The 26,720-nt window shown below is 37.7% G+C and overlaps 1 protein-coding gene across 3 annotated transcripts; it reads right to left on the bottom strand.

Annotated features, from left to right (window-relative positions):
• Positions 1-4,991: 4,991 nt before the first annotated feature.
• On the bottom strand, positions 4,992-11,135 carry LOC114286011 (uncharacterized). 3 transcript variants are annotated; one of them, XR_014327772.1, is made up of 5 exons: positions 10,223-11,135; positions 10,034-10,111; positions 9,824-9,915; positions 8,864-8,999; positions 4,992-6,322 (listed from the first exon to the last, which is right to left on the bottom strand). XR_014327772.1 is itself a non-coding variant. In XM_028229095.2 (3 exons), the coding sequence occupies exons 1-3, from the start codon at positions 10,829-10,831 to the stop codon at positions 9,904-9,906; spliced, it is 699 nt and encodes a 232-aa protein (XP_028084896.1). In that variant the 5' UTR covers positions 10,832-11,135; the 3' UTR covers positions 9,704-9,903. The 3 variants fall into 3 exon arrangements, 1 of the variants encoding a protein (XP_028084896.1); XR_003637382.2 differs by lacking the exon at positions 4,992-6,322 and having other exon boundaries at positions 8,764-8,999; XM_028229095.2 differs by lacking the exons at positions 4,992-6,322; positions 8,864-8,999 and having other exon boundaries at positions 9,704-9,915.
• Positions 11,136-26,720: the final 15,585 nt, after the last annotated feature.

A 26,720-nucleotide genomic window follows, 5' to 3' on the forward strand; every position in this document is an offset into this window, starting at 1 on the left:
GATGGACTAGCCCCCCCAGCCTATTCTCTCGCCAAGTTGCTGGCAACAGCAGCATCGATGGCCATCTGAAAGTCAACAGACGCCTTAAATTGCTCTACTGCTACCACGCACAAATCGGGGTATGCTGCCCTTTCAGAGGCTGTCTTAGTTTTCTCTTCCCCCAACTCCTTCTCCAACCGCGCCCTCTCCTCCATCGCCCTAGCACGCTCATCTTCCAGCTACTTTTGCAGCCCAGCAATCTTCAGGTCTGCTTCATCCTTTTCTTTGATTTGCTGGGCGCGCAGTTCTTCATTGCTGGTCATAGCCTCTTCAAACCGCTCGGTGGCGACTGTGCAGGCATTTTGAGTATCCCCCAGCTTCTTCTGCTCGCCAGCCAGCTGGAATTCGAGCGACACTACCTTGCGGTGTTCGTTCTCTAGCTTCAACTTGACCGTGAGTAGCTCAGCATGAGCTCGAGCGGCAACATTGCGCTGCACGATCGCCAGCACCTCCATCTTCTTCACTTTTTGGGCCTCTTCTAACCCCCTAGCGCAAACGTTTCATGCGGTCCTCCTCCACCCCGCAGTTTCACTCCTCGAACTCTCAAGTTGGGCCTTCTCCTCCTCCAACTTGGCCTTCAGAGGCTTCAGTTCACCTTTTGCAGCCACCGCCTTTCTCAGCAGAGCCCCTGCTAAAGTGGTCGCCTCCATTTGGGCAGAGCACAGCCCCCTTAGCAGCTCAGCCTCATTGAACTTGGTGGCAGAGCGCACGGCTGCTTCGTCCGCTACCCCCAAGAGCAGATCTGCAGCTGTCCTGGCTGGGCCTTCTTCTCCCTCTAGTCGCCCAAACACTGCAGAAGCATGGTAGATCGCATACTTCACCTTGACCCCCCCTTCTTGGGACGCAGGGCCCCCCTTGAGCTATTGCTCCATCACTTCCTTAGGGTTAGCTGACCCACTCTCCACTGGCACCCTGGGCCTGGCACTCAGGTGCTCTTCTTCCTCCTGGCCCCCCTAACCTTCGTCCCCTTGCACTTCGGGGGCAACCACTCTTTTTGAGGTCGCTCCCACTTTCTTCTCCCCTGTCTCCTCCGCCATGGGGGTAACCTCCCCGCCAACCCTCATCCTCTTTGACCCAGGCGCATCTGAGGCCTCCTCAGGGGCAACCCTCCTCTTCTTCTTCTTCAGAACCTCATCCTCCTTGTTCGCCCTCTCCTTTATCGGATAAACTGGGGGCAGTCGCGGCTCAAAACTGCCCAAGTCTTTTTCCCCCAGCGGCTTGGGGTGCGGTCAGATTCTTTCCCTCGCGACCGGTTTTGGTGGCGGGCCTAAGTGCATTTCTTTGAACTTTTGGGCTTTGGCAAAAATGGCCCGATCCTCCGCCTCTTGCGCCTTCCTTCTCGCCTCCAGTTCTGCCAGTGCCAGATCCCCACCGGTCAGCTGAGGGCCCAGTCCTGCGGCGAACAAAGCGGACGGCTGGACGAGATCGTCTCATTTGACGCCCTCCTTCTCCCTCCATGCCTTCACCTTTTTCGCCCTTTCTTCCGCTGCGGCCCCCCGCTTTGGCTCCACAGACTTGGTGGGCACTCTCCACACCGTGCGCACTCTTACTCCCCCGTTCGCGGACACATAGAACCACCGCGGCCTCGATCTCTTAATTGATGACGGCAACCCCGCCACCAGACCCCTTCCTGCCGCTGCTTGCAAAGTGACCCAAGTTTCTTGCTGGCCCGAGGCCTTGTAACAGGCAAAAAACTCGTTTACCGTCATAGCCGCTCTCTCGTTCGCCTTCGGCCACGCACTTGCACAGGCCAGTACAATCTTCCACGCGTTGGCGCCAACTTCCAGTCGGTTTAAGACATCCACAACTACCTGCGGAAGCGGCAACCTCAACCCACCCTTCAACGCCTTCTCGTAGAGGGTAAACTCCCCCGGCCGGGCGTCGGACGGCCTCTCCGTTGGTATTGGTAGCATTAATTCTATTTTTGCAGGAACCTGGTATTTTTTGCGCATATACTCCAACTCCCCCGCAGTAACGATCGACTTGTCGGCCTTCATATGCCAGTGATCTAGCTCAGCCAGGTTGATTGGTTTCGGAGCTGCTATTATTGTCAACGAACGCAGTGGTCCCGCTGGCTCTCCTACTCTCTCTACTTGCCTCTCCGCCATGTACTGCTCCGCCAACTCCACCGCATCGTCGTCCCCTAGTAGATCAACCCTGGCAGTTCTAGCTTCTTCCTGGGCCATTTCTGTCGTGTGCCTGCGAATGGCTTCGGATGCGGGCGCAAGAAAGTTCAAAAAGTGTTGCAGAGGCGTATCGCTAGCAACGAAGGAGTTTACACTTAGAATGTTTTGATTTTTTACAAAAATGTAGGTAAAGCGGATAATACCAAAGGCCCACGGGTTGCCTGTATTCCAAGGGTCACAATTAATTCTCGCCAGTTTGAAAATTTTCAAAATTATGCCACAACTGTCTTTTCAACACCCTATAATGACCTATCGTTTCGCCTATCGCCCAACGCCTAACCTCCCCCACTATGAGATTCTGCCACGTGTACGACCACAATCCACTGCCCCTTTCCTCCTCCTTGTCTATTCCACTTCACTTCAGTACGTGCCCTACCACCTCTCGAGCCCCGCGCCACACCACTCGGCCACCCTTCGCGGTCGGCCCTCGGCACGGTCAGCCCCTCCACTCGGCCACCCTTCGCGATCGGCCTTCGTCACGGTCGGTCCCTCTACTCGGCCACCCTTTTCGGTCGGCCTTCCGCATGGTCGGTCACCCCGCTCAGTCGGCCTTCACCCTGCCAGTCTTTCATAGCCCTCATTCTCTTTAATATTCCCTTCGTTGGGCTAAAGTTGCACTCGGGAATGGGGGACTACTGACATGGGTAAGCCCATAAAGATTAGAGCCCACTATTTAGGGCCCAACACATATCTCAAACGCTGAAGCCCAGCACTGCCGAAGCCCTATGTAGCAATTAGAACCAATGACATCACGACACATGGCAAGAAAAGGGCAAGCCACATCAGCAAACAAAGATCTACAAAGTTATTGCCACTGCACATCGCCATTAATGAGGCCCCCTCACAGCATTTATTGTGATAACCCCTCTCTGTCGGGACAACACGCCCTCACCCTGAACAAGGTAAGTTACAGCATAGACTTTCGGCCAAGGTGACAGGTTGGAAGAGACAACGTAATGATTACCAAAGGATATAAGCAGACGTCAAAGACATGTAGAAGGTTAAGCTTTTCTACCTCTATTCCATCTCTACACTTCACTTCTCTTCCTAACTTGTTCGTCGAAGGGTTCGTTGGGGGACTCCCCGTTCCCCATTGGACTTTTGTGCAGGTTCCTCCGTGGGTTTGGTCACTCGGACGTAGGCTTGAGGAGTGTGGATCAATCCGACCCGTCCTACCATTACGAACTGTCTCATCAGTTGGTGTTGGACTTATATATATGTATTATTGAATTTTCTTATATATAATAGAGTGTCTAGTTTGAAGTAATTTTCTTAATAATGCAAATAATCTTTTATTGATTGACAAGAAAAAGACTATCATCTAAAGAACACTTTTTTTTTTTCTTCTAAAGACCCATAATAAATCTTTTTTAAGAGTTCATAGAACAAATTTCCTTATTTGAAAGCCCCAATCCTATTGGCTAAAAAAAAAAAAAAAACTAAAGAAACAGGGAGGTTCAGAAAAATATCCCCGCGTACAAAGGTTCAACTAAAAAAATTATTCACAACCAAAGGTCCAAAATTTTATTTACAAGAATAAAAATTTAAAATTTACACAAAATAAAATTAAAAAAAAAAGTCAATAAAATATTTGTTTTAAATATAAAAGAGCCTAGCCTTCTTGGAGTTGGGCCAACAGTTGTTTTGTGAGCATTGCTCTATGTGCTAACAGTTTGAAAAAACAAAGTTAAAAAGAGAATATAAAATAATATATGATAAATGGACAATTTATTTATTTTTTTTTTTTGCTGCCGCTGCCATGCGATAGAATATTAAGGATTAGCAAGTTAGATTATAACGAAAGGACCGCAGTCACTTTATCATCTCGAACTATTGTTTTAAAATCTTGTTTTTTTTTAAGAAGTAAAATAGAAGAAATTGATAGTGAATGAATTAATAATAAAAGAATTGATAGTAAGAGAATTAAGTAAAATTATATTTATTTTTATGGTAGTTGTTAATGTGAGGATTGTTAAATTATTACCCTTTAAAAGAAATATAAAATATTAAACTAAATAAAATTATGATTTTTACTTAATAAAAAATACAAAAATATTAAACATTAATGTTAAAAAAAAGGATAAATTACATTGACACCCCTTGAGCTTTGGTCTAATTATTACCCATCCCTTGACGTTTTAAAAATGACATTTCCACCATTGTGGTTAATAGATTTATTTCACAAACCCCCTCTACTTATATAAAAGATAACAACTCTTAGTATAAAAACAGAAAAAATTACATTAAAAAAAAAAGTAAAGGAAATGAGAAAAAAAGAGAAAGTAAAGCAAAGAAAAAAAAGAGAGAGTGCATGAGTTCAATGTTTTTATTCTGTCTAAATAATTACAATGACAGGGGGGTTAGTGTAATTTTCCAAACGTCAGGGGTGATATGTATTAAATCTAAACCTCAGAGGATGTAAGTGTAATTTACCCTAAAAAAATGGCCAACATGTAAATAAAAAAAAAAAAAAACCTAATCGGAACTAATTTCCTAATACTATCTCCACCTCCTCCGTCTCAATCTCACTACCAAGGCCCACCTTAATCCTATGAGATTATGAATTCCCTATCCATTTCTCAAAACAAACACAACATATAATAGGTTCCACTTCCATCTCAATCTCAATCCTATCTCTATCTCCCAAAACAAACAGGCTGAGATATAACTATATGAACCATTGAGCAAAATGCCCTGTCCCACGGGCCACTGGTTTACCATGCACAAAACCACCATCACTAATATAAGGCTTTTGATGAAAAATTTGTCACAAACGGAAATATTTAAAAATCAGAAGTTAAAAGAATTTACATGGCTAACAGCCAAGTTCGCAGGCAGCCCAACAATGGCATGCCGACCTTCAATGATACATCACAAGAACGAACCATATTACAATTTAAAATATATCCTGAGTGAAATTCATTGGTATGAAAATAAAACCTAGGTTCAAACATTTCCTACGAATTTGAGAGCCAATTTTGCCTACCCTTTTTCATTATTATTTATGACCAGGTGTTCATGTTAACTTACGTGTACATTAATTCCAAAACCTTAAAATTAACGACTAGACAAATCTCTAGTGGCCCCAAAATTTGGGATGTTTGGTACTTTGCGACTTCTTGGGTGGTTAAACTTTTTGGCTATGAAACACGGACACGGATACGGGATATGGCAATTTCTAAGAAATGGGGACACGGACACGGACACGGCAGGGGACACGGCAAATTTTTTAATTTTTTTAATAAATATTTTTATTTTAATACATATTAATTATTTTATTTATTATATTTTTAAATAATGTGTTGTAATTAATTATTTTATTTTATTTTACATACATATGTTTATTTTTTTATTTATTAATATGTATAAATATATATTATCTTGTAATATGTTTTATCCATTATCTAATAAGTATATTTATGTTATATACTATTAATACATATTATAAGTATATTTATAATAACTATTATATAATATATAATAAAATAATAATAGTTATTAGTCATATATATTATATATGAATATATAATAATAATAATAATAATAACTATATGAATATATAATAATAATAATAATAATAATAATAATAATAGTTATTATATAATAGTTATAATGTTATATATGAATCAAGACAAAAGGACAGACGGGAGAGAACCGAGAGAGAGGAGACAGAAGCAAGACGGTCGCGATCAGAAGCGAGAGAGAGGGAGACGAACGCGATCGATCGCGATCGCGAGCAAGAGAGAGAAGGCGAGAGAGAGAGAGCGCTCTGCGAAGGCAAAGGCGACAGAGAGCTCGTCGAAGTCGAAGGGGCTGGATCGTCGATCGAAGTCGAATGGGGCTCTGGATTGTCGATTGAAGTCGAAGGGCTCTGGAACGTCGCCGACCAGGTTTGTCCTCGTTTTCCCTTTCATTAACTCTTCTCGCCGTGTCTATGGCGTGTCCAGATTCTGGACACGCGTGTCCCCTGCAAAAAAATAGATTAAATTAAGGGGACACGTCAGATGCCGTGTCCCGTACGTGTCCCCGAAGTCAAGCCCCTTGGGCTTGCCTACTTAACACCATTTGCCTAAAGACAGTACAATCACCTCATCACCCTGAAATGAATACAAGCAGTGGAGACTGAAAAATGTTAAAACCTATTTGACAAGTATTATCAAGAAACCTGATGTGAAAGGGCCTTCTTTCCTGGCAGCCATACGCAAATGGAAAATGACCTATAACTGAAATAAAGTATGAATGCAACACCGGTAACATGAACCCAAGAAAGACCAACTTTCGAACTGAAGAAATAAAGAAATTGTACAAAGAGCATGGTCATTCAAAGTACAACTATCATGGTTGGCCTTTTAATATTGTCAAAATGGAACCACAAAGTCCCATATAAAATCCTCTCTTTGTGGTAAACCAAAGAAAAATCCTAACTGTAGTAACTGAAATTGGCCATATGTGGGTTCTTTGGATCTTTAATACCTTGGCTATCAAAGATATTGACTTTAATTCATATGCTTTTAAAAGAAAATAAGCATAATACAAGAATCGACCTTTAATGGCTCAAAAGATACTTTTTCATCCATTAGAATCAAGGTTCTGAAAAGCGGTTGCGGTTGCCGTAACGGTGGTGGTGACGCGGTTGCGGTTGCGGGGTGTAAAGGCCGTAGTATAACGGTTGCGGTAACCGAAACCGTGAATTTTTTTATTTTTCGCACAATTTGAAAAAAAACTTACCAATACGCATATTTTTTTCCATGATCATATTTATTTGGTTAAAAATAAATATTGATCAATTTTTGTAAATTTTTAAGTATGATCCAATATATTTCATATTTTTAAATCAATATAAACTGAGTTTTTTACATTTTATTTTAATAATTAATGACTTTATATTATACAAAAAAATTAATCACTAACTATTATATATAAGATAAACAATGACAAAAGTAAGAGAATAAATAAGAGCCTAAATATATATATATATATATATATACATATACATATTTTAACCAAGCCAAATAGATAATGATCACACTTATTATTATTATTTTCAAACAATATATAGATAAACACACACAAACAAAATAGTTTAGTAATAGCAGCTGAATAAAATAGTATAGGTCTTACCAAGGTTTTAAAAAGCGGTTGCAACCGTTACGTAACGCCGTTACGTAACGGTTTTGGCGGTTACCGCCACCCGTTACGGCCGCTTTTGCAATGTGATTGAGATTCACAGGTGCGTCAGTCGTAGCGGCTGCCGTAGCGGTCGTAACGGTGCCGTAACAGCCGTAACGGCCTGTTACGCACCGTTACGTAATGGTTTCAAACTGTTTCTTTCGAAAAAACACAAAAAAAAAAAAGCTGAAAATGGGGGAAGGGGATAGAGAGAAGAGGGAAGATAAAGAGAGAAAATGGAGGAACAAGAGATAGAGAAAGAGAAGAGGGAAGGTGAAGAACATGTTATTGATTTGTTGAAACTGTAAGACCTATACTATTTTATTCAGCTGCTATTACTAAACTATTTTGTTTGTGCGTGTTTATCTATATATTGTTTGAAAATAATAATAATAATAATAATAATAATAATAATAATAATAATAATAATAATAATAATAAGTGTGATCATTATCTATTTGGCTTGGTTAAAATATGTATATGTATATATATATATATATATATATATATATTTAGGCTCTTATTTATTCTCTTACTTTTGTCATTGTTTATCTTATATATAATAGTTAGTGATTAATTTTTTGTATAATATAAAGTCATTAATTATTAAAATAAAATGTAAAAAACTCAGTTTATATTGATTTAAAAATATAAAATATATTGGATCATACTTAAAAATTTACAAAAATTGATCAATATTTATTTTTAACCAAATAAATATGATCATGAAAAAAAATATGCGTATTGGTAAGTTTTTTTTCAAATTGTGCGAAAAATAAAAAAATTCACGGTTTCGGTTACCGCAACCGTTACACTACGGCCTTTATACCCCGCAACCGCAACCGCGTCACCACCACCGTTACGGCAACCGCAACCGCTTTTCAGAACCTTGGGTCTTACAGTTTCAACAAATCAATAACATGTTCTTCACCTTCCCTCTTCTCTTTCTCTATCTCTTGTTCCTCCATTTTCTCTCTTTATCTTCCCTCTTCTCTCTATCTCCTTCCCCCATTTTCAGCTTTTTTTTTTTTTTTGGTGTGTTTTTTCGAAAGAAACAGTTTGGAACCGTTACGTAACGGTGCGTAACAGGCCGTTACGGCTGTTGCGGCACCGTTACGACCGCTACGGCAGTCGCTACGACCGACGCACCTGTGAATCTCAATCACATTGCAAAAGCGACCGTAACGGGTGGCGGTAACTGCCAAAACCGTTACGTAACGGTTGCGACCGCTTTTTAAAACCTTGATTAGAATCCTTATGTGAGTGACCGCAGTACAAGCTTACTTGAGGGGGATGCAAGAATGGGGAGATTTACAGAATTTCTGCAGTTCCCTCTTTTGATGCCTAGAAATTGGTAATGTCGTGAAACTTAGTACAAGGTTTTCATCAATTGCACCATAAAATTAGGCCAAAGCGTGAAAACAAAGAAAAACCTAAAAATGGAAGGAGGAACAACAGCATGAATGAACCTGTTCAAGTTGTTCTCTTCCAGAATTGGTCTGAACGCATAATTAAGTCAAGAACCTAGAACCACAGCAGTTGGTTTGAGATATCATTTACAATATGCTGTGTTGAGTCATGAGTGTGCCTAAAAACATTTTGATTCTGCAAATATATACAAAAGGAAATAACTATTAAAAAAAAAAAATCTAGTCACAAACAACACCATGCAAGAGTCAGAGCCTAGTTCTCATGTTGCAACAAATGGAATTGATCAGCACAATATTTGGTAGTCATCTGTACTGGCTTTAGCCTTTATTCAGCTAATTGAATGCAAGTTTCATGTTGATGATAACAAAATTGAGTACTCTATGCTGAAACACATTCCGACATTAAACTGACCACACAGCGTTTGTGACTGATATGTAGAGAGAGCTCAACCATCTAACTGAACGCGATGATTGCACATCACAACAAACAAAAATCAAATTCTGACAAAAATAATAGAACAATACTAAAAACGACAATTAATCTACAACTCAGTTGTTGCTAGTTAACAAATATGCAACCCAGTCTGAGGTGTGATAGAGCACAGCACAGCATGGAAATATTTCCAGTGATTCAGTCAGTTTTCAATATTCAAATCCAAATATTGTTGGAAAGGTCCAGCCAAACAACAAATTGGCACCGTGAATGTCAATTCCTCAGCAGGAAAATCTTTATCTTTGTATGTAAATGATGAATTCTGCATTTTGTGGTGTACTTGTCTTAAAAAAAAAATTTATATGACTGAGCAAAGTGCAGAGAGAAACCAAAGTTTCTTTTTTCCATCTAGAATTCCATCTATCCTTTAAGACTCATAAATTAAATTTCTAGGGAGGAAAAAAAAAATTGAAATTAATTAATCAAATTATCATCTCAAACAAGATATCATCAGGAATTTCAACTAATTCTTATTGAATTCACAATTTACATAGACAGTGCATTACCATTAAATTTAGATCACACTGCACCAGAAGTCTGCAATCAGAATATCTTAATCTCGTACAAAACCATCTAAGCTATCATATCATCTCAACGCCTGCACAAACAACAACAGAAAGTGGACTTTGTATTCAAACAAAATTAAAAACTTTGTATTCAAACAAAATTAAAAACTTTGTATTCAAACAAAATTATAACAGAGTTGAAAATGTTACCTTCCCTGATTCGGCGAAATCAGGAACTTTGTATGTATCTGGTGTTATTTCCGTCAACCACAATCCCGGAAAAATTGCCTGCAAAAATAATAATAAAAAAAAACGTAGGAGTATTAAAAACACATGAAGCTTGAACATCAAAATCGATTTGATATTTGTTACAAGGGAGAAAATTGGAATTGTTCTTACATCTACATGTTTTTGAAGTAATTTAGGCCTTTTCTTGGGCCTCCGAGGCGGTCTCATACCAGAAATCGCCATAAAATCTCTCTCAACCTCGTCTCGCAAAAGCGAAATCGAAAATTTAGCTCTCTTATCTCTCTTCTCTACACTCTCAGCAGGCACAGGCACAGGCACAGGCACAGCGAAACCTCTCATCGGACTCTGTGGCTCGTTGGGAAGCTTGCAAGCCGATCGCCGAGTCCTCAAATTCCAAGGCCGAGGCGCTAACTCCTTTTCTTGTATAAACGAGACTTTCAATTTATCGGCGGCGACTCTGAGATCGAACATGAGCTTCTCGCGAACAGCTTCGATTCCATTGGTGTGGCAGGTTCTTCTACCAGCAATTGGCTTCAACGGTGACGACGACGACGACGACGATGGTCTCTTGAAGCTGTCCCTCTCGGAAGATCTGCGATTGATGACTTCATTGGAGAAATCCGATTGGGGCGATTTGCGAGGGTCGGGGTTGGTGTTGTTGACGTGTTTCATGCATCGGAGGAGTCGCTGGTTGCCCCATCTTAATCGCGGCAATGCGAAGTTGTGAAGACGCCTCGATCTCTCTGGCGCTGTAGCCATCAACTTCTGCTCTCTCTCTCTCTCTATATATATATAAAGTCTGTTTCTCTCTCTGAAGAGAGAAGACGAGAGCTTTCTCACTCTCTCTCTTTCTATCTGATGAATGTTTGGAGGTTTTTGAGAAGAATAGAGCTACAAAAGAGAGATACAGAGAGAAGAAATTGGGTTTGCCTATTTCTCTTTTGTTTTTCTGGAATTCGCCCGCCGGGAAGCTTATATTATACATATGAACAAGAGAGGAGAGAGAGAGAGAGAGAGAGCGGTTTTAACGCTCGGGCGGACTACGGATTTCTAATCCCAAATTATTTCTTTAGAAGCGTTTTTATTTTTTATTTATTTTATTTTAGTTATATAAAATAAAATCTTTATTACTGACAGACTCAAATGATCAAGAATGACACGATAAACCACCCATGGAAATAGAGATGACTTTTACGATCACTCTCAACCGATGACTTTTACGACCAACTCTCAGCAACGGACCTGAACGATTTTTTAGACAGAATGTATGGGTGAAAAAAAAAAAAAATTTAGTACACTTCGAAATTAAGACTCATATAAAATTTTGTAATAGTTCCAAGATTTTTTACTCTTCAAATTTTGCAAAGAATCCACTTTGAAGATTCAGCATCCAAGCATCGTCATCCATAATTAGTACTTCAGCAGAAGAAGACAAAATTCGTAGAAGATAAGGCTCCTCTTCAATGCACGCCAAGAAAAGACAAAAGATTTTGTAGATATTTGTGTCTGTAATTATTTGAGTCTGTCAGTAATAAAGATTTTCCTTCACTCACTACTTTAATAGAGCAGGTGACCCCCATCCTGCTCCATTAAAGAAAAGCTGTGAAAATCTTTACACGTGTCTTATAATAAATTATAGTGTCAAAATTTTGTTAAAAAGTGAGGATTGAATGATGTGCGATGGGGCCCAAAGCTGTACCCGGCATCATTATCCAAACCCTCTATTTGTTTTTATCTGTGTAGAAAAATCGTCAATGTAGGCATATAATTGTATCTTAATAGCCTTGTCTTTATTAGGTGGTGAAAAAACCTACCTAAGTCTAGGCTTATAGGTTTTGAATTTAAGGAAAGTCTAGACATAGAGCATAAATTGAAGTTTTTGTTTTTATCTTTCTTTTGAGTTGTATAAATTGACATTCATGCCAACGGAAGAGACAGAATGAAAAATTTCCCATCACTCTGCTTTGTAAAAAATTCCAACCCCTTTAAAACAAAAAAACCTCTAAGTGTACTAAGTCTTTCAGAATTTCAGAGTCTGTAATATAATCTTTGTAAGTATATTTCTTATTAATATGAAGTGTGAGTAGTCTCTCTTTTTCCTTAAATATTTCAAAAAGGTAACTCTTCTATTCTAAAAAAATATTTTCTTTTTGGAAAAACTAAATTTATGGAATGCTTGTTTGCTCATTAATATTACATGCTTTGCATCTTCGTAGTATCTGTTGTTTTCTATTTTATTACTGAGTGACCTTAGCTGAAGAGCCCGTGAGAGCCGTGGTTACGCGTTTGAGGGCAAATTGTAGGCAGAAAGGGAAAGGTAAAAATTAGAAAATAAAAATATACTATGTTGAATGAGGCTTAGCTTCAAGGTGGGAGTATATGTAATGAAAATAAACATTGCCTAAAAATAGTTTTGCCAAAGAAAAAGAATTTTAGAATAAAAAGAGAGCAACCCGAGTAGAAAATATTGTTCATAAAAGAAATTAAAAAGTCAAAATTGTATGCCCTTAGATGAAGAACTTAGGATTAAAATCAGAACTAGTACTGAGCTTATACAAGAATTAGAAGATCAAAAATTTAGGTATCAATTTCTTTCATCATTAGCATTTGGCAGATTCCTAGAAAATTACAGTTTAAAATTTTTTCAAATAAATAAACAAATAACTGTAAAACAAGAAGCCCTAAAGCTAGCCATATAACAGCTTGAAGACCTATTAGCATAACTGTAGAATTAGTTAGATGATTCTCAGCCCAATTTCAAAATAATGGTAGATCACTAACTCATCCCACCCAAAAAATTGGTATCAGAGCAGTGTTCAGTTTTAGGACAGTTTAAGTTAGTTTATGCATTTTGCTTATGGCAATAGACTAGTTTTATTTTTGGACATTTTAGTTATAAATTTCATGTTATAATAGCTTGTAATAATTTTAAAGTAGGAGTTAATTTTGTGTATGAAAAGAGTAGAATATTTAGACTTAGAACTCAGCAATTATAATTATCATCTTAGCATAGATAAAAATAAATTTCGTTGTAATTTTGAAGGTATTTTTACACGTCAGCTTCATAGTGAACATAATCATCAGCTAAATAGTATCATAGATTATTAGATTAATTTTGCAGAAAATATTAAAAAGGACATAGATAAAATTAGTAATCTTTTTATTTCATCTATAGATCATCTCCGTAATAATCGTAGTATAATTAAAGATCAAGATAAAAAATTAGATTATATCCAAGACCAGTGTAGTTCAATTTTACAAAAACGAACAGATTTAAATTTAGAAAAATTTCCCACTAAGCTAGAAATAAAAACTTTAATTTCAGCTATAAATACTAACAGCTCAAAACAAATAGAGTTAAAATTTAAACAACTAATTGAACAAACTCATAGCCAGATAAATCAAATAGCTAAACAAATAGAACAAATCAACCAAATTCAAGATAATTTAAAACAAAAATTAGAAATTTTAGAATAACTAATAAGATCTTAGTTTATGAGTAGTGATAAAAAAAAGCTAATAGAAATTACCAGATTATTTTAAAACAAGCAGAAGATTTTCATAATAACCCAGAAGGAATCAGTAGCTATCAAGGAATAAACCAATCAGATAAAATATCAGTAAGACAAAATAATATAGAAATTTTATTTCTAATTAGATTGTGTGAAAAATTTGAATATCTATCAGAACAACTACAAAATTTAGAAAATCATTTAGCTTCTCTAGAAAAAATAATACTTCAAAAAGGGAAAAGAGTAGAAGGACAAGTAAATAAACCTCAATCTCAGGTAAACGAAGAAGATATAGCTAGATATTTCGAAAAACTTAAATTACCAAAGAAACCTATTTGTAGAACTTATAGAAAATAAAGATGTTTAAACAGCTAATAAAAAGAAGTAGTAGCAAAAAACGTAATGAAGATGAAGATATTAAATTGGAAAAATTTATAGATGTAGAACAACAGATAGAAAAATTTAAGAAGGAAAAACTAGAATTAATTCCAGCTAAATATGTATATAAGCTAAGTAAGGTTCATAAAAAACAATATCTATTTAAACACTATGGTGAACAAATGATTAGTGTAACCCAAGAAGATGAAAAAATAGAACTAAATTTAATAGATAGAGAAAGCTATAAATATGCAATAAATGAACACCTTAAAATGACCCACTTATGATTAGTTGTAGTAGGAGTTAAGGCTTTAACTAGAGAAAATATAGGAACTAAAGTTTTTGTATGTCTTTATGATGATAGGTTTAATGATGTAGGACAAAGTATTTTAGGCAGTTATGAATTAGATGTGAATTCAAAAGGTGGAATAGTTTATTTTACACCAGATATCTTACTACTATAGCGATCTCGGGTTTTCTCTTTTATGTATAGTATTCTGGACTTAGGTTCCGTGGTTGAGTATTGTTGCATTTTTTCATTTCCGTCCTTTAATTCTTTTTGTATGAGTTTTAGGATGTGTTGGGCATGTTTGTAACAGGTTGGTTGTGTTTGGGAACAAATGGTTGCTGTCCAGATTTTGGTGTCTTCGCTCGAGCAAGGCTTTTGTCGCTCGAGCAAGCTCTTTGTGTTGATTCCTTCGCTTGAGCGAAAGGGTTCCTTCGCTCAAGCGAGAGTTGAGTTTTGTGTTTGGTGGCTCAAGCGAGAAGTCTTGCGCTCGAGCTTGCGTCTGCGTCTGGTTCTGGACCTGAAAGTTGCATTTCTTGGCTTGAGCGAGCTTTCTTTCGCTCAAGCGAGCGAGGTCTATGTTTTGGGTTTCTTTGCTCGAGCGAGCTTTTCTTCGCTTGAGCGTGCTTCTAGTTGTAGACCTGAAACTTCGAATTGTTGGCTCGAGCGAGGCTTCCTACGCTTGAGCGAGGTATCTTTGTGTCTGGTCGCTCGAGCGAGACTCTGTTATATCAGTACACAGCAGCCGTCCCCTTCATCATTTTTTGATACACTTTTCATCTCAAAACCCTAGATTCGGCTCTCTCTCTCTCTATCTACACTTACCTTCTCTCTAGGGTTTCCTCTATTTCTAGTGTGTTCTTACCCTAATCTCTTTGTAAGAAAGATAGAGGGTCGTATGGGCTACCTTTTTATCTGAAAATTTGTGGATTTGGAGCACTTTGGATTTTCATCATCTTCTCCTTTGGTCTCTTCATTTCAAGGTAGGGATACCCTACTCTATCTTATGAGTTTTGTCATGAATTTTGGGCATTTTGATTAGTTGGTGTTGTTGGGTAATTTTTGAAAAAGTTAGGGTTTGATTTGTAATTTATAGAAAGGGGGTTTTCAATTGTGTTAAATCCCATGTGTATAAGGGACCTTGTAAAATGGAATTATTGTTGTTATATTGATGAATTTGAACCTTAGGGTTGATATTGAGAATTAGGGAAAAATGCCCTAGTTATGTGATAAATTAATTTGAATAATTAATTTCTGAGAATATGAAATTAAGTTGGAAATTATGAAATTGGAGAATTATAAGTTAAATGGTGTAGTTGGAGTGATTAATCGTTCACCTATGTAAATGTTGATATTATATCTGTTTAATGCATTTATTTTCTGTTTAGAAATAACTGCTTTAGGCTATCGGTGGAGGATAGTCTTGATTGTTGTAGACATTGCATGATGATTAGGTGAATTAAAACTAATCGGTTGAATATGTCATTGAATGTGACGGTTGGAATAACACATCGAATAGGTGTATTGAATAATGCATCGAACTTTGGGGGATTTTCTCTTCCCATTCATGAAGGCAGAAACAATCTTCTTGGGCGGGTTTATTTTGAGGGCGTTATAATCTTCTTAGGTGTAGGGAGAAGCTGAAGGACCAGTTTTGTCAGCTCAAGCAGCTGAGTTTATCAGTGGCCGAGTTTGAGGCCGCATTTACCAATTTATCCAGGATCGCACCTGAGCTTGTGGTGTCTGAGGAATGCCGTTGTATTGAGTTTGAGAGGAAGTTAAGGCATGGACTCATGATGAGAGTTGGGGGGTCTATGATCCGAGAGTATAGGCGTCTTGTGGATACTGCGACCCATATGGAGACTATGATGCAGGAGGAGGAGGAGAGGATGAGGGGCTCCAAGAGGAGTCAGGATGGCCAGGGAGATGGTAGGAAGCAGAAGGGTTTTAACCCTCAGCAGTCCCAAAGTGCCTTGGTGAGATCTACCTTTCCAGTACCGAGTTCGGGTTCTGGGAGGGCCAGCCAGGGAGACTTTACCTGTTTCAAATGTGGTCAGCTGGGCCACAAGTCTCCAGCTTGCCCGCAGAGGGGAGGAGGCCAGGGAGCAGCTTCATCTTCGGCTCGACCTTAGAGCCAGAGTCAGGGCAGAGGTCGGTCATCCTCCTATTACCAGTGTGGTCAGGTAGGGTACCTGAAGAGGTTCTGCCCACAGTTGGGTGGTACACCCGGTGCGTTTGGTTCGAGACAAACGCAGAGTTCGCAGCCAGCACAGTCTATTCAGGCCTCGAGGGCCAATCAGGGGGCTTCATCGTCTCAGTCTGTGCAGCAATCTTTTGCTCTGAGAGGTGAGCAGGTTGACCAGAGACCTACCGGGCGCGTGTATGCTGTTACCGCGCAGGATCTTGTATCAGCTCCATCTATTGTGAGAGGTACATTTTTGTTTTGCAACTCGGTTGCCAATGTGTTGATTGATATGGGTGCATCCCATTCCTTTATATCTGCTGCATTTGCATCTGTTTTGGGGTTGGAGTTGGCACAGTTAGCATATCTTATATGTGCTGTATCGCCTGTTGGGGGCGAATTAATTTTGAAACAAGGATGTAGAGGTCGCCGACTGCCGTCTTCCATTCTCTTTTGTAGTTATGGCTATGTCGGGTTTTGATGTGATTTTGGGTATGGACTGATTATCATCATACCGGGCAGTTATTGATTGTTACCGCCAGAGGGTCACTGTATTTACCTTGAGCGGGGATTGTTTCTATTTCTTGGGGGATCAGGTTGGCAGTGTGTTACCACTAGCATATGATCCGCAAGGGCGGAGTGAGCTTAGTGGTCTCCTCGCTAGCTTTATGAGTAGTGAGTGTGATGAGACCCAGACTGTATTGCCGAGAGTGGTTTGCGAGTATTCGGATGTTTTTCCCGAGGACCTTGTTAGTTTACCACCTCATCGAGAAATCGAGTTCTCCATTGACTTAGTGCTTGGTACAGTACCAATTTCCATGGCATCTTATCGTTTTGCCCCAGCCAAGTTGAGTAAGTTGAAGATCCAACTCCAAGAGTTGCTAGATAAGGGCTTTATTCGCCCTAGTGTTTCGCCGTGGGGAGCACCCTCACTCTTTGCTAAAAAGAAAGATGGTGCCTTGAGACTTTGTATCAATTACCGAAAATTGAATCAGGCTACGGTTAAGAACAAATACCCTATGCCCCGTATAGATGATCTGTTTGACCAGTTAAAAGGGTCCCGTTGTTTCTCTAAGATAGACTTGAGATCGGGTTACCACCAGTTGAGAGTTAGGAAGGAGGATATTCCGAAGACAGCATTTCGTACGCAATATGGCCACTATGAGTTTCTGGTGATGCCTTTTGGGCTCACCAATGCACCGGTAGTGTTTATGGACTTGATGAACCGAATATTCTGGGAATTCTTAGATCGATTTGTAGTCGTCTTCGTAGACGACATCCTGATTTATTCGCCTTCGGAGGAGGAGCACGAGGAACACTTAAGAGTGGTGCTCGAGTTACTTAGAGCCCATAGATTGTATGCCAAATTTGGGAAGTGTGAATTCTAGCTAAGACAGGTTAAGTTCTTAGGTCATGTAGTTTCCAGGGAATGGGTGTTTGTTGATACATCCAAAATAGAGGCAGTGCAGGATTAGGTACAGCCTAAGAGTGTTTTTGAGATTCGCAGTTTTCTGGGATTAGCTGGGTACTATCGCCGGTTTGTGAAGGATTTCTCCAGACTACCTTTGCCGTTGACTAGATTAACGCGGAAAGGGGTCAAATTTGTGTGGAGTGAGACTTGTGAAAAGTCGTTCTAGGAGTTGAAAGTTAGACTTACCACCGCTCTAGTGTTGATTATTCCGGAGAGAGGTTTGGGTTATACGGTTTATTGTGATGCCTCACGAGAGGGTTTGGATTGTGTGTTGATGCAAGAGGGGAAAATGGTAGCCTATGGCTCACGTCAGTTGAAAATACACGAGAGGAACTACCCTACACACGACCTTGAGTTAGCAGCCGTGATTTTTGCCTTGAAGATTTAGAGGCACTACCTGTATGGTGAGAGATTCGAGGTGTTCTCGGACCATAAGAGTCTGAAGTATCTGTTTACTTAGAGAGACTTGAACTTGAGGCAGAGGAGATGGATGGAGTTTATTGAAGATTACGATTTCAAGTTGCACTATCACCCAGGAAAGGCCAACGTTGTGGCCGATGCCCTTAGTAGGAAATCCATTAGTGATGTAGCATGTATAGCCATCCGGGAGTGGGAGATGTTGGGTGCACTTGGCGAGTTTGATTTGCTTCTGGGCGAATCCGTTGAGGCTGCGACCTTATTTTCTGTAGTTGCGCAACCCACACTTATGAATCGAGTGTTAGAGGCACAAGGAGGTGACCTTGAGGTAGAATCCCTCCGAGAGAAGATCTCCAACGGGAAGGCTGAGAAGGGTTTGACTGTGTATCCTGACCTGAGTGTGAGATACCGAGACCGTCTGTTTGTGCCGGAGTCTTGCCGAGAGGAAGTACTCTGAGAGTTTCACCATTCACACCTTGCGGTACATCCAGGAGGCACTAAGATGTATCGTGATCTGGGTCGCCAGTTTTGGTGACGGGGTATGAAGAGAGATATGGCTGTGTTTGTGTCTAAGTGCCTTACTTGTCAGGAAGTGAAGGCCGAGCATCAGAGGCCAGCGGGTTTGTTGAAGCCCTTGCCTATTGCTGAGTGGAAGTGGGAGCATGTCACTATGGGCTACGTTGTAGGTCTTCCGAGGACTCAGCGGGGTAGTGATACTATTTGGGTGGTTGTAGACCGATTGACTAAGTCGATGCACTTTATTCCTATCCGCGTGAAGGATTCGGTAGATCATCTTGCTGACTTGTATATTCGGGACATAGTGAGGTTGCACGGGGTCCCAGTGTCGATTGTCTCAGATAGAGATCCATGTTTTACCGCTAGATTGTGGCAGAGTTTGCAGAGTGCCTTGGGCACTAGATTGGCCTTTAGCACGGCTTATCATCCTCAGACTGACGGGCAGTCTGAGCGTATTATTCAGATCCTTGAGGATATGCTTCGAGGTTGTGCTCTTGACCTTAGTGGGTTGTGGGAGAGGCAATTGCCCTTGGTGGAGTTTGCCTACAACAACAGTTTTCAATCCAGTATTGGTATGGCACTGTTCAAGGCCTTGTATGCCCGACCGTGTAGGTCTCCAGTTTGTTGGGCCGAGGTGGGTGATGCACTTTTGTTGGGCCCGGAGTTGGTGAGGGAAACGACTGAGAAAGTTGAGCTTTAGCATTTGAGATGGGCGATCATGTCTTCTTGAAAATATCACCTAGGCGGGGTTTGATGAGATTTGGGAAGAGTGGGAAATTGTCCCCTTAGTTTATATGTCCTTTTGAGATCCTTGAGAGGATTGGTGAGGTCGCCTATTGTTTAGCTTTACCCCCGCAGTTGTCCGGGATACATGACGTGTTTCATGTTAGTATGCTTCGGAAGTACGAGCCGGATCCATCGCATGTATTGGATTAGACCGACTTAGAGGTTGATGAGGATGCCTCGTATGAGGAGAGACCCGTGCGGGTCTTGGATAGGCGGGAGCAAGTCTTGCGAGGCAAGATGATACCCTTAGTAAAGGTTTTGTGGAAACATCACGGAGTGGAAGAAGCCACTTGAGAACGTGAGTTGGAGGTCCGAGAAAAATGTCCGGACTTGTTCGTTAACATTTAATTATGTAATGGGAGTTTTGTTTTGTATTGATAAACCTTAAGAGTATTGAAATATTTCTTAAGTTGTAAAACATGGCATATGTTTTAATTTATGGAAGCATTGTTGAATATGCTTGGAAAATGGAAGTTTATTTTAACATTGCATATGTTAATTCTGTTTTAGAAATGCAAATATATTATTGGCATTGGGTATGTAATTAAATTGTGTAATATGTGTTGAAATTGGTGAATTTCAAGGAAATGCATGTTGATAATGCATGTTGTAGAATATGTTGTAATTTGCCCCTTGAGAAGGGATGGTATGACCGGTGATGGGTCAGGTTGATATATATTGAATTGTAATATTGTTGATAATTGAGAAAGAAAAACACGTTTTTGAAACTTGTATCTAATTTCGGGGACGAAATTCTTTAAGGGGGGAGGTTATAGCGATCCCGGTTTTCCCTCTCATGTTTACTATTTTCCGGACTCGGTTCCGTTGATAGTTGTTGTTGTCTATATTTCATTTTCATCCTTTAACTCTTTGCATTTGAGTTTAGAATTGTCTTGGGCGTGTTTCAAATAGGTTGGTTGAGCTTTTGTCCCAACTCTTGTTGCCCAGATTTTTAGTGATCCGCTCGAGCGGGTCTTCTTGCACTCGAGCGGAGTTTGCACACCTTCAGGAGTTTGTCCGTCAGCAAAAGTACTGCAGATGTGTTTTTCACGCACGAGCGGATTTCCTTACGCTCGAGCGGGTATCCTTGCGCTCGAGCGGGTGTTCTCTGTCTGTAAAAGTACTGGAAGCGTGTAATCTACGCTCGAGCGGGTTTCCCTTTATGCTCGAGTGGGTGTGTTTTGCAGTTGTGTCTTGGAGCTCGAGCGGGTATTCTTGCACTCGAGCGGGTCCAGTTTTTTGTGCTTGACGATCGAGCGTTCTATTCTCCACTTGAGCGGACTAGTCTTATATCAGATGGCAGCAGGGTGATTTTAAATCACTTTTTACACTTTCTTTCTCTCTTTTACTTTTCAAAACCTTCATTGGAGAGCACTTCACTCTAAAACTCTAATTTCTCTCTAGGGTTTGATCTAGTAGAAGTGATCTTCTATCCTTGGGGTTTTGTTAAAAGTGTGGAGCTTGTCTAAGGCTACCTATTAATTCGAAAATTTTGAGATTTGGAGCAATTTCGATTTTCTTCACCTTCTCCTTTGAGCTCCGACTTTGAGGTAGGGATAACTACTCATTTTTATGAGCTTTAACCTAAATGTTGAGCTTTTTGTATAAATGGTTTGATTTGGGAAGTTAGGATTTGAGATGTGTTATATTGGAAAGAGGGGTTGTGTTCTTTTGATTCAAACATATGTGTTTTGGGTCTAAAAAATGAGGTTATTGATGTTGTTGATAATATTTGGACCTATGGGTCAATGTTGAGAAATGAGAAAAATGCCATGTTTGGGTATATTTGGGTCATTAGTGTAATTAATGACATTTATTATGGGAATATGAAATTGAGTGGAAATAATGAAATTGGCTCATTATAAGGTAGAATGGTGGAGTTGGATTCATTAATCACTCACCTTTGAAAATGTTGATAAATTATCTGTTGATATGATTATTGTCTGTTTAGAAATAATTATTTTGGGCTATCGGTGAAGGATAGTCTCGATTGTTGTAGACACTACATGATGATTAGGTGAATTAAAACTAATCAATTTGAGTATGTCATTGCGTATGACGGTTGGAATAATACAACGAATATGTGTATTGATTGGTCATTATATATGATGAGTATTTGAATACATGGGTGCCAAATCCCGCGGATGAAATTTTCGTAAAATGGCAATTCGAAAATAATTATACATGGGTGTCGAATCCCGCGGATGAAATTTTCGTAAAATGGCAATTCAAAAATATCTATACATGGGTGCCGAGTCCCGCGGATGAAATTTCCGTAAAATGGCCACAAGAAAATAATTATACATGGGTGCCGAATCTCGCAGACACAATTTCCGTAAAATGGCAGTTTGAAGTATTGTTGGCATGAGATGTAGTCTCATTTAAGTTGTTTGGCCAGGTTCTGAGCCTTGTTTACAAATTGAGATTTTGTTAAGTAAAGGATTATGGAACTGGATTGTACTGTATGTTGGTTTATATGAGTTAAACATTTATCAAGTGCTAATGTTTTAGTTATTGCTCATATTATGTTTAGCATATCTCTACTGGGCGTTGGCTCACCCTATTTGGGACATCATTTTTAGGTGCAGGTGACATGCCACCTCCAAGGACGTAACTTGGGAGGCTTAGTGGCTGAGAGACCTTTTTGATTACTTTTGTATTACATGTATATCAAGTCAAGGGCTTATTTGTGTAGAGTTAGTACTCTCCTCTTTGTAACCAAGTGTTGACTTGGAAAGTTGTAAGCCCGTGGGGCATTTACTTTTGTTGTCAACATGTAATACATTCTGTAAGAATACTCTGATTTATGAAATGTGATATCTCTTTCTTGTATCATGGATGTTGTTTTTGGGTTTATTTTGAGGGCGTTACAATCTTCTTGGGTTACACTAATCATTTGTTCACCATAGTGTTTAAATAGATATTGTTTTTTATGAACCTTACTTAGCTTATATACATATTTAGCTGGAATTAATTCTAGTTTTTCCTTTTTAAATTTTTCTATCTGTTGTTCTACATCTATAAATTCTTCCATTTTAATATTTTCATCTTCATTACGCTTTTTGCTACTACTTCCTTTTATTAGCTGTTTAAACATCTTTATTTTCTGTAAGTTCTACAAATAGGTTTCTTTGGTAATTTAAGCTTTTTAAAATATCTAGCTATATCTTCTTCGTTTACCTGAGATTGAGGTTTATTTACTTGTCCTTCTACTCCTTTTCCTTTTTGAAGTATTATTTTTTCTAGAGAAGCTAAATGATTTTCTAAACTGTGTAGTTGTTATGATAGTTCTTCAAATTTTTCACACAATCTAATTAGAAATAAAATTTCTATATTATTTTGTCTTACTGATATTTTATCTGATTGGTTTATTCCTTGATAGTTACTGATTCCTTCTGGGTTATTATGAAAATCTGCTGCTTGTTTTAAAATAATCTGGTAATCTCTATTAGCTTTTTTATCACTACTCATAAACTAAGATCTTATTAGTTGTTCTAAAATTTCTAATTTCTGTTTTAAATTATCTTGAATTTGGTTGATTTGTTCTATTTGTTTAGCTATTTGATTTATCTAGCTATGAGTTTGTGCAATTAGTTATTTAAATTCTAACTCTATTTGTTTTGAGCTGTTAGTATTTATAGCTGAAATTAAAGTTTCTATTTCTAGCTTAGTGGGAAATTTTTCTAAATTTAAATCTGCTCGTTTTTGTAAAATTGAACTACACTGGTCTTGGATATAATCTAATTTTTTATCTTGATCTTTAATTATACTACGATTATTACGGAGATGATCTATAGATGAAATAAAAAGATTACTAATTTTATCTATGTCCTTTTTAATATTTTTTGCAAAATTAATCTGATAATCTATGATACTATTTAGCTGATGATTATGTTCACTATGAAGTTGATGTGTAAAAGTACCTTCAAAATTACAATGAAATTTATTTTTATCTATGCTAAGACAATGATTATAATTGTTGAGTTCTAATGTAAATATTCTACTCTTTTCATACACAAAATTAACTCATACTTTAAAATTATTACAAGCTACTATAATATGAAATTTATAACTAAATTGTCCAAAAATAAAAACTACTCTATTTCCATAAGCAAAATGCATAAACTAACCTATACTGTCCTAAAACCGAACACTGCTCTGATACCAATTTTTTGGAGGGGATGAGTTAGTGGTCTACCACTATTTTGAAATTGGGCTGAGAATTATCTAACTAATTCTATAGTTATGCTAATAGGTCTTCAAGCTATTGTATGGCTAGCTTTAAGGCTTCTTGTTTTACAGCTATTTGTCTATTTATTTGAAAAAAATTTAAACTGTAATTTTCTAGGGATCTGCCCAGATGCTAATGATGAAAGAAATTGATACCTAAATTTTTGATCTTCTAATTCTTGTATAAGCTCAGTACTGGTTCTGATTTTAATTCTAAGTTCTTCATCTAAGGGCATACAATTTTGACTTTTTAATTTCTTTTATGAATAATATTTTCTTAATTTTCTACTCGGGTTTCTCTCTTTTTATTCTAAAATTCTTTTTCTTTGGCAAAACTATTTTTAGACAATGTTTGTTTTCATTACATGTACTCCCACCTTGAAGTTAAGCCTCGTTCAATATAGTATATTTTTATTTTCTAATTTTTACTTTTCCCTTTCTGCCTACAATTTGCCCTTAAACGCCTAACCACGGCTCTCACGGGCTCTTCAGCTAAGGTCACTCAGTAATAAAATAGAAAACAACAGATACTACAAAGGTGCAAAGCATGTAATATTAATGAGCAAATGAACATTCCATAAACTTAGTTTTTCCAAAAAGAAAATAATTTTTTAGAATAGAAGAGTTACCCTTTTGAAATATTTAAGGAAAAAAAGAGACTACTTACACTTCATATTAATAAGAAATATACTTACAAAGATTATATTACAGACTCTGAAATTCTGAAAGACTTAGTACACTTAGAGGTTTTTTTTTTTTGAGAGGGGTTAGAAATTTTTACAAAGCAGAGTGAAGGGGAATTTTTCATTCTGCCTCTTCCGTTGGCATGAATGCCAATTTATACAACTCAAAAGAAAGATAAAAACAAAAACTTCAATCTATGCTCTATGTCTAGACTTTCCCTAAATTCAAAACCTATAAGCCTAGACTTAGGTAGGCTTTTTCACCACCTAATAAAGACAAAGCTATAAGGATACAATTATATGCCTATATTGACGATTTTTCTACACAGATAAAAACAAATAGAGGAATGATGCCGGGTACTGCTTTGGGCCCCATCGCACATTATTCAATCCTCCATTTTTGACAAAATTTTGACACTATAATTTATTACAAGACACGTGTAAAGATTTTCACAGCTTTTCTTTAATGGAGCAGGGTGGGGGTCATCTGCTCTATTAAAGTAGTGAGTGAAGGAAAATCTTTATTATTGATAGATTCAAATAATTACAGACACAAATATCTACAAAATCTTTTGTCTTTTCTTGGCGTGCATTGAAGAGGAGCCTTATCTTCTACGGATTTTGTCTTCTTCTGCTGAAGTACTAATTATTGATGGCGACGCTTGGATGCTGAATCTTCAAAGTGGATTCTTTGCAAAATTTAATGAGTCAAAAATCTTGGAACTATTATAAAATATTATATGAGTCTTAATTTCGAGGTGTACTAATTTTTTATATATATATTTTTTAATTTCTACAAAATATTTTTAAATTCAGATTGACGAGATTAATTCAAAAAATATATTTCGTAAAAAGAAACTCAGAAAAGACAAAAGCAAGCTAAAAATAATTGACTTGTTTTTGCTTTTTTGTTATTATTATTTTTAATTTTACTTTTAAAATTGTCTATATTAAACGGACTAAAAAAAATATAAAAATATAAAAATTTAACATAATTTTGAAAAAAACTACAATACAAAAAAAAAAAAAAAAAAATTAGAAAAGAGGTGACTTTTTAAAATTTTCTTAAACACCAACCTAATAATTTGTATTATAACTAAGTTAATTTAATTTAATAACTTGATATCAACAAAGTCTCATATAAACTAACTCTAAGAAATTATTTGTACCTAAAAAGTTTTGAATCTAAGCTCTTAGATGGAACCCATCCCATACCTTGACCACTAGGCCCATAAATTATAATTAATCATAACTAATATCATAATAAATTATAATTAATTATTATTTAAAATAGGGGAATGTTTTTTAAGGTTCTTAATATTAAGATTTTATAGCATAAAGGGTATGAAATATTTTCATAATAGTTGGGGTCCCTCAAATTTCGATTAAGAGAAATTTCGATCTAGAGAAATTTCGAAATATAGAAAAATTTGTTTGAAATTTCTCTAATTTGCTCACAAATTTCTCTGTATTTTGATTAATTTTGTCTAATTTGCTGTAGCCATTCCTAGCAAAGAATGCCCTATACCTTTTTTGGGTTTGTAACCATTTTCGATCATCAGTTTAGCTACCATGAGACTGGCCTCAGGAATCTTGGGCTTGGGGATAGCTGTCGCTCCTATTTTCTCTGTGTTTTGAACAAATCAGAGAAAATTGAGCTACTCATAAGCTAATTTTTCTATAATTTTTATAAGAAAACACCACGCTAAGTTTATCAAGGAACTTAAAATATAAAATCGAATTACAATTTAAAAAATAGCAAATACTACACATCTCAAAAGATCAAAACTAAAATTTAAAATTAGAAACTCAGTGAAAATCAAACAAGCAACATAAATTAATGGGAAGCTTAATGTAGGCAGGAAAAATTCAAATATCGGAGAAAATTCGAGAAAAAATCAAAGAGACAATTAGTCAAAAAAAATCAAGCAAGGCACAAAGAGAAAGAGAGTCCAATATGTTTAGAGAAAATTAATCTAAAAGGAATATCTTAGTGTTAGAGAAGATTCATCCCAAATGAAAAATTACACACAATGAGACAATTAATTAGTGAAAATCAAACAAGTAACCTAAATTAGTGAGAGTTTAATGTTTTCAGGAAAAATTCAAATGCCAGAGAAAATTCAGCTCAGGGAACAACTAATTAGTGAAAATCAAACAAACAACACAAACTAGTGAGAGTTTAAT

This window comes from Camellia sinensis, chromosome 4 (assembly GCF_055761805.1).
Source record: "Camellia sinensis isolate YWXY chromosome 4, ASM5576180v1, whole genome shotgun sequence".
NCBI lineage: Eukaryota > Viridiplantae > Streptophyta > Magnoliopsida > Ericales > Theaceae > Camellia > Camellia sinensis.

Excerpts from the sequence above, each read along its gene's own strand:
- LOC114286011 (XM_028229095.2), bottom strand. The coding sequence starts at position 10,831 with ATGGCTACAGCGCCAGAGAGATCGAGGCGTCTTCACAACTTCGCATTG. Across the intron at positions 10,112-10,222 it reads TACTTCAAAAACATGTAGAT|GCAATTTTTCCGGGATTGTG; the intron begins GTAAGAACAATT and ends TTATTTTTGCAG.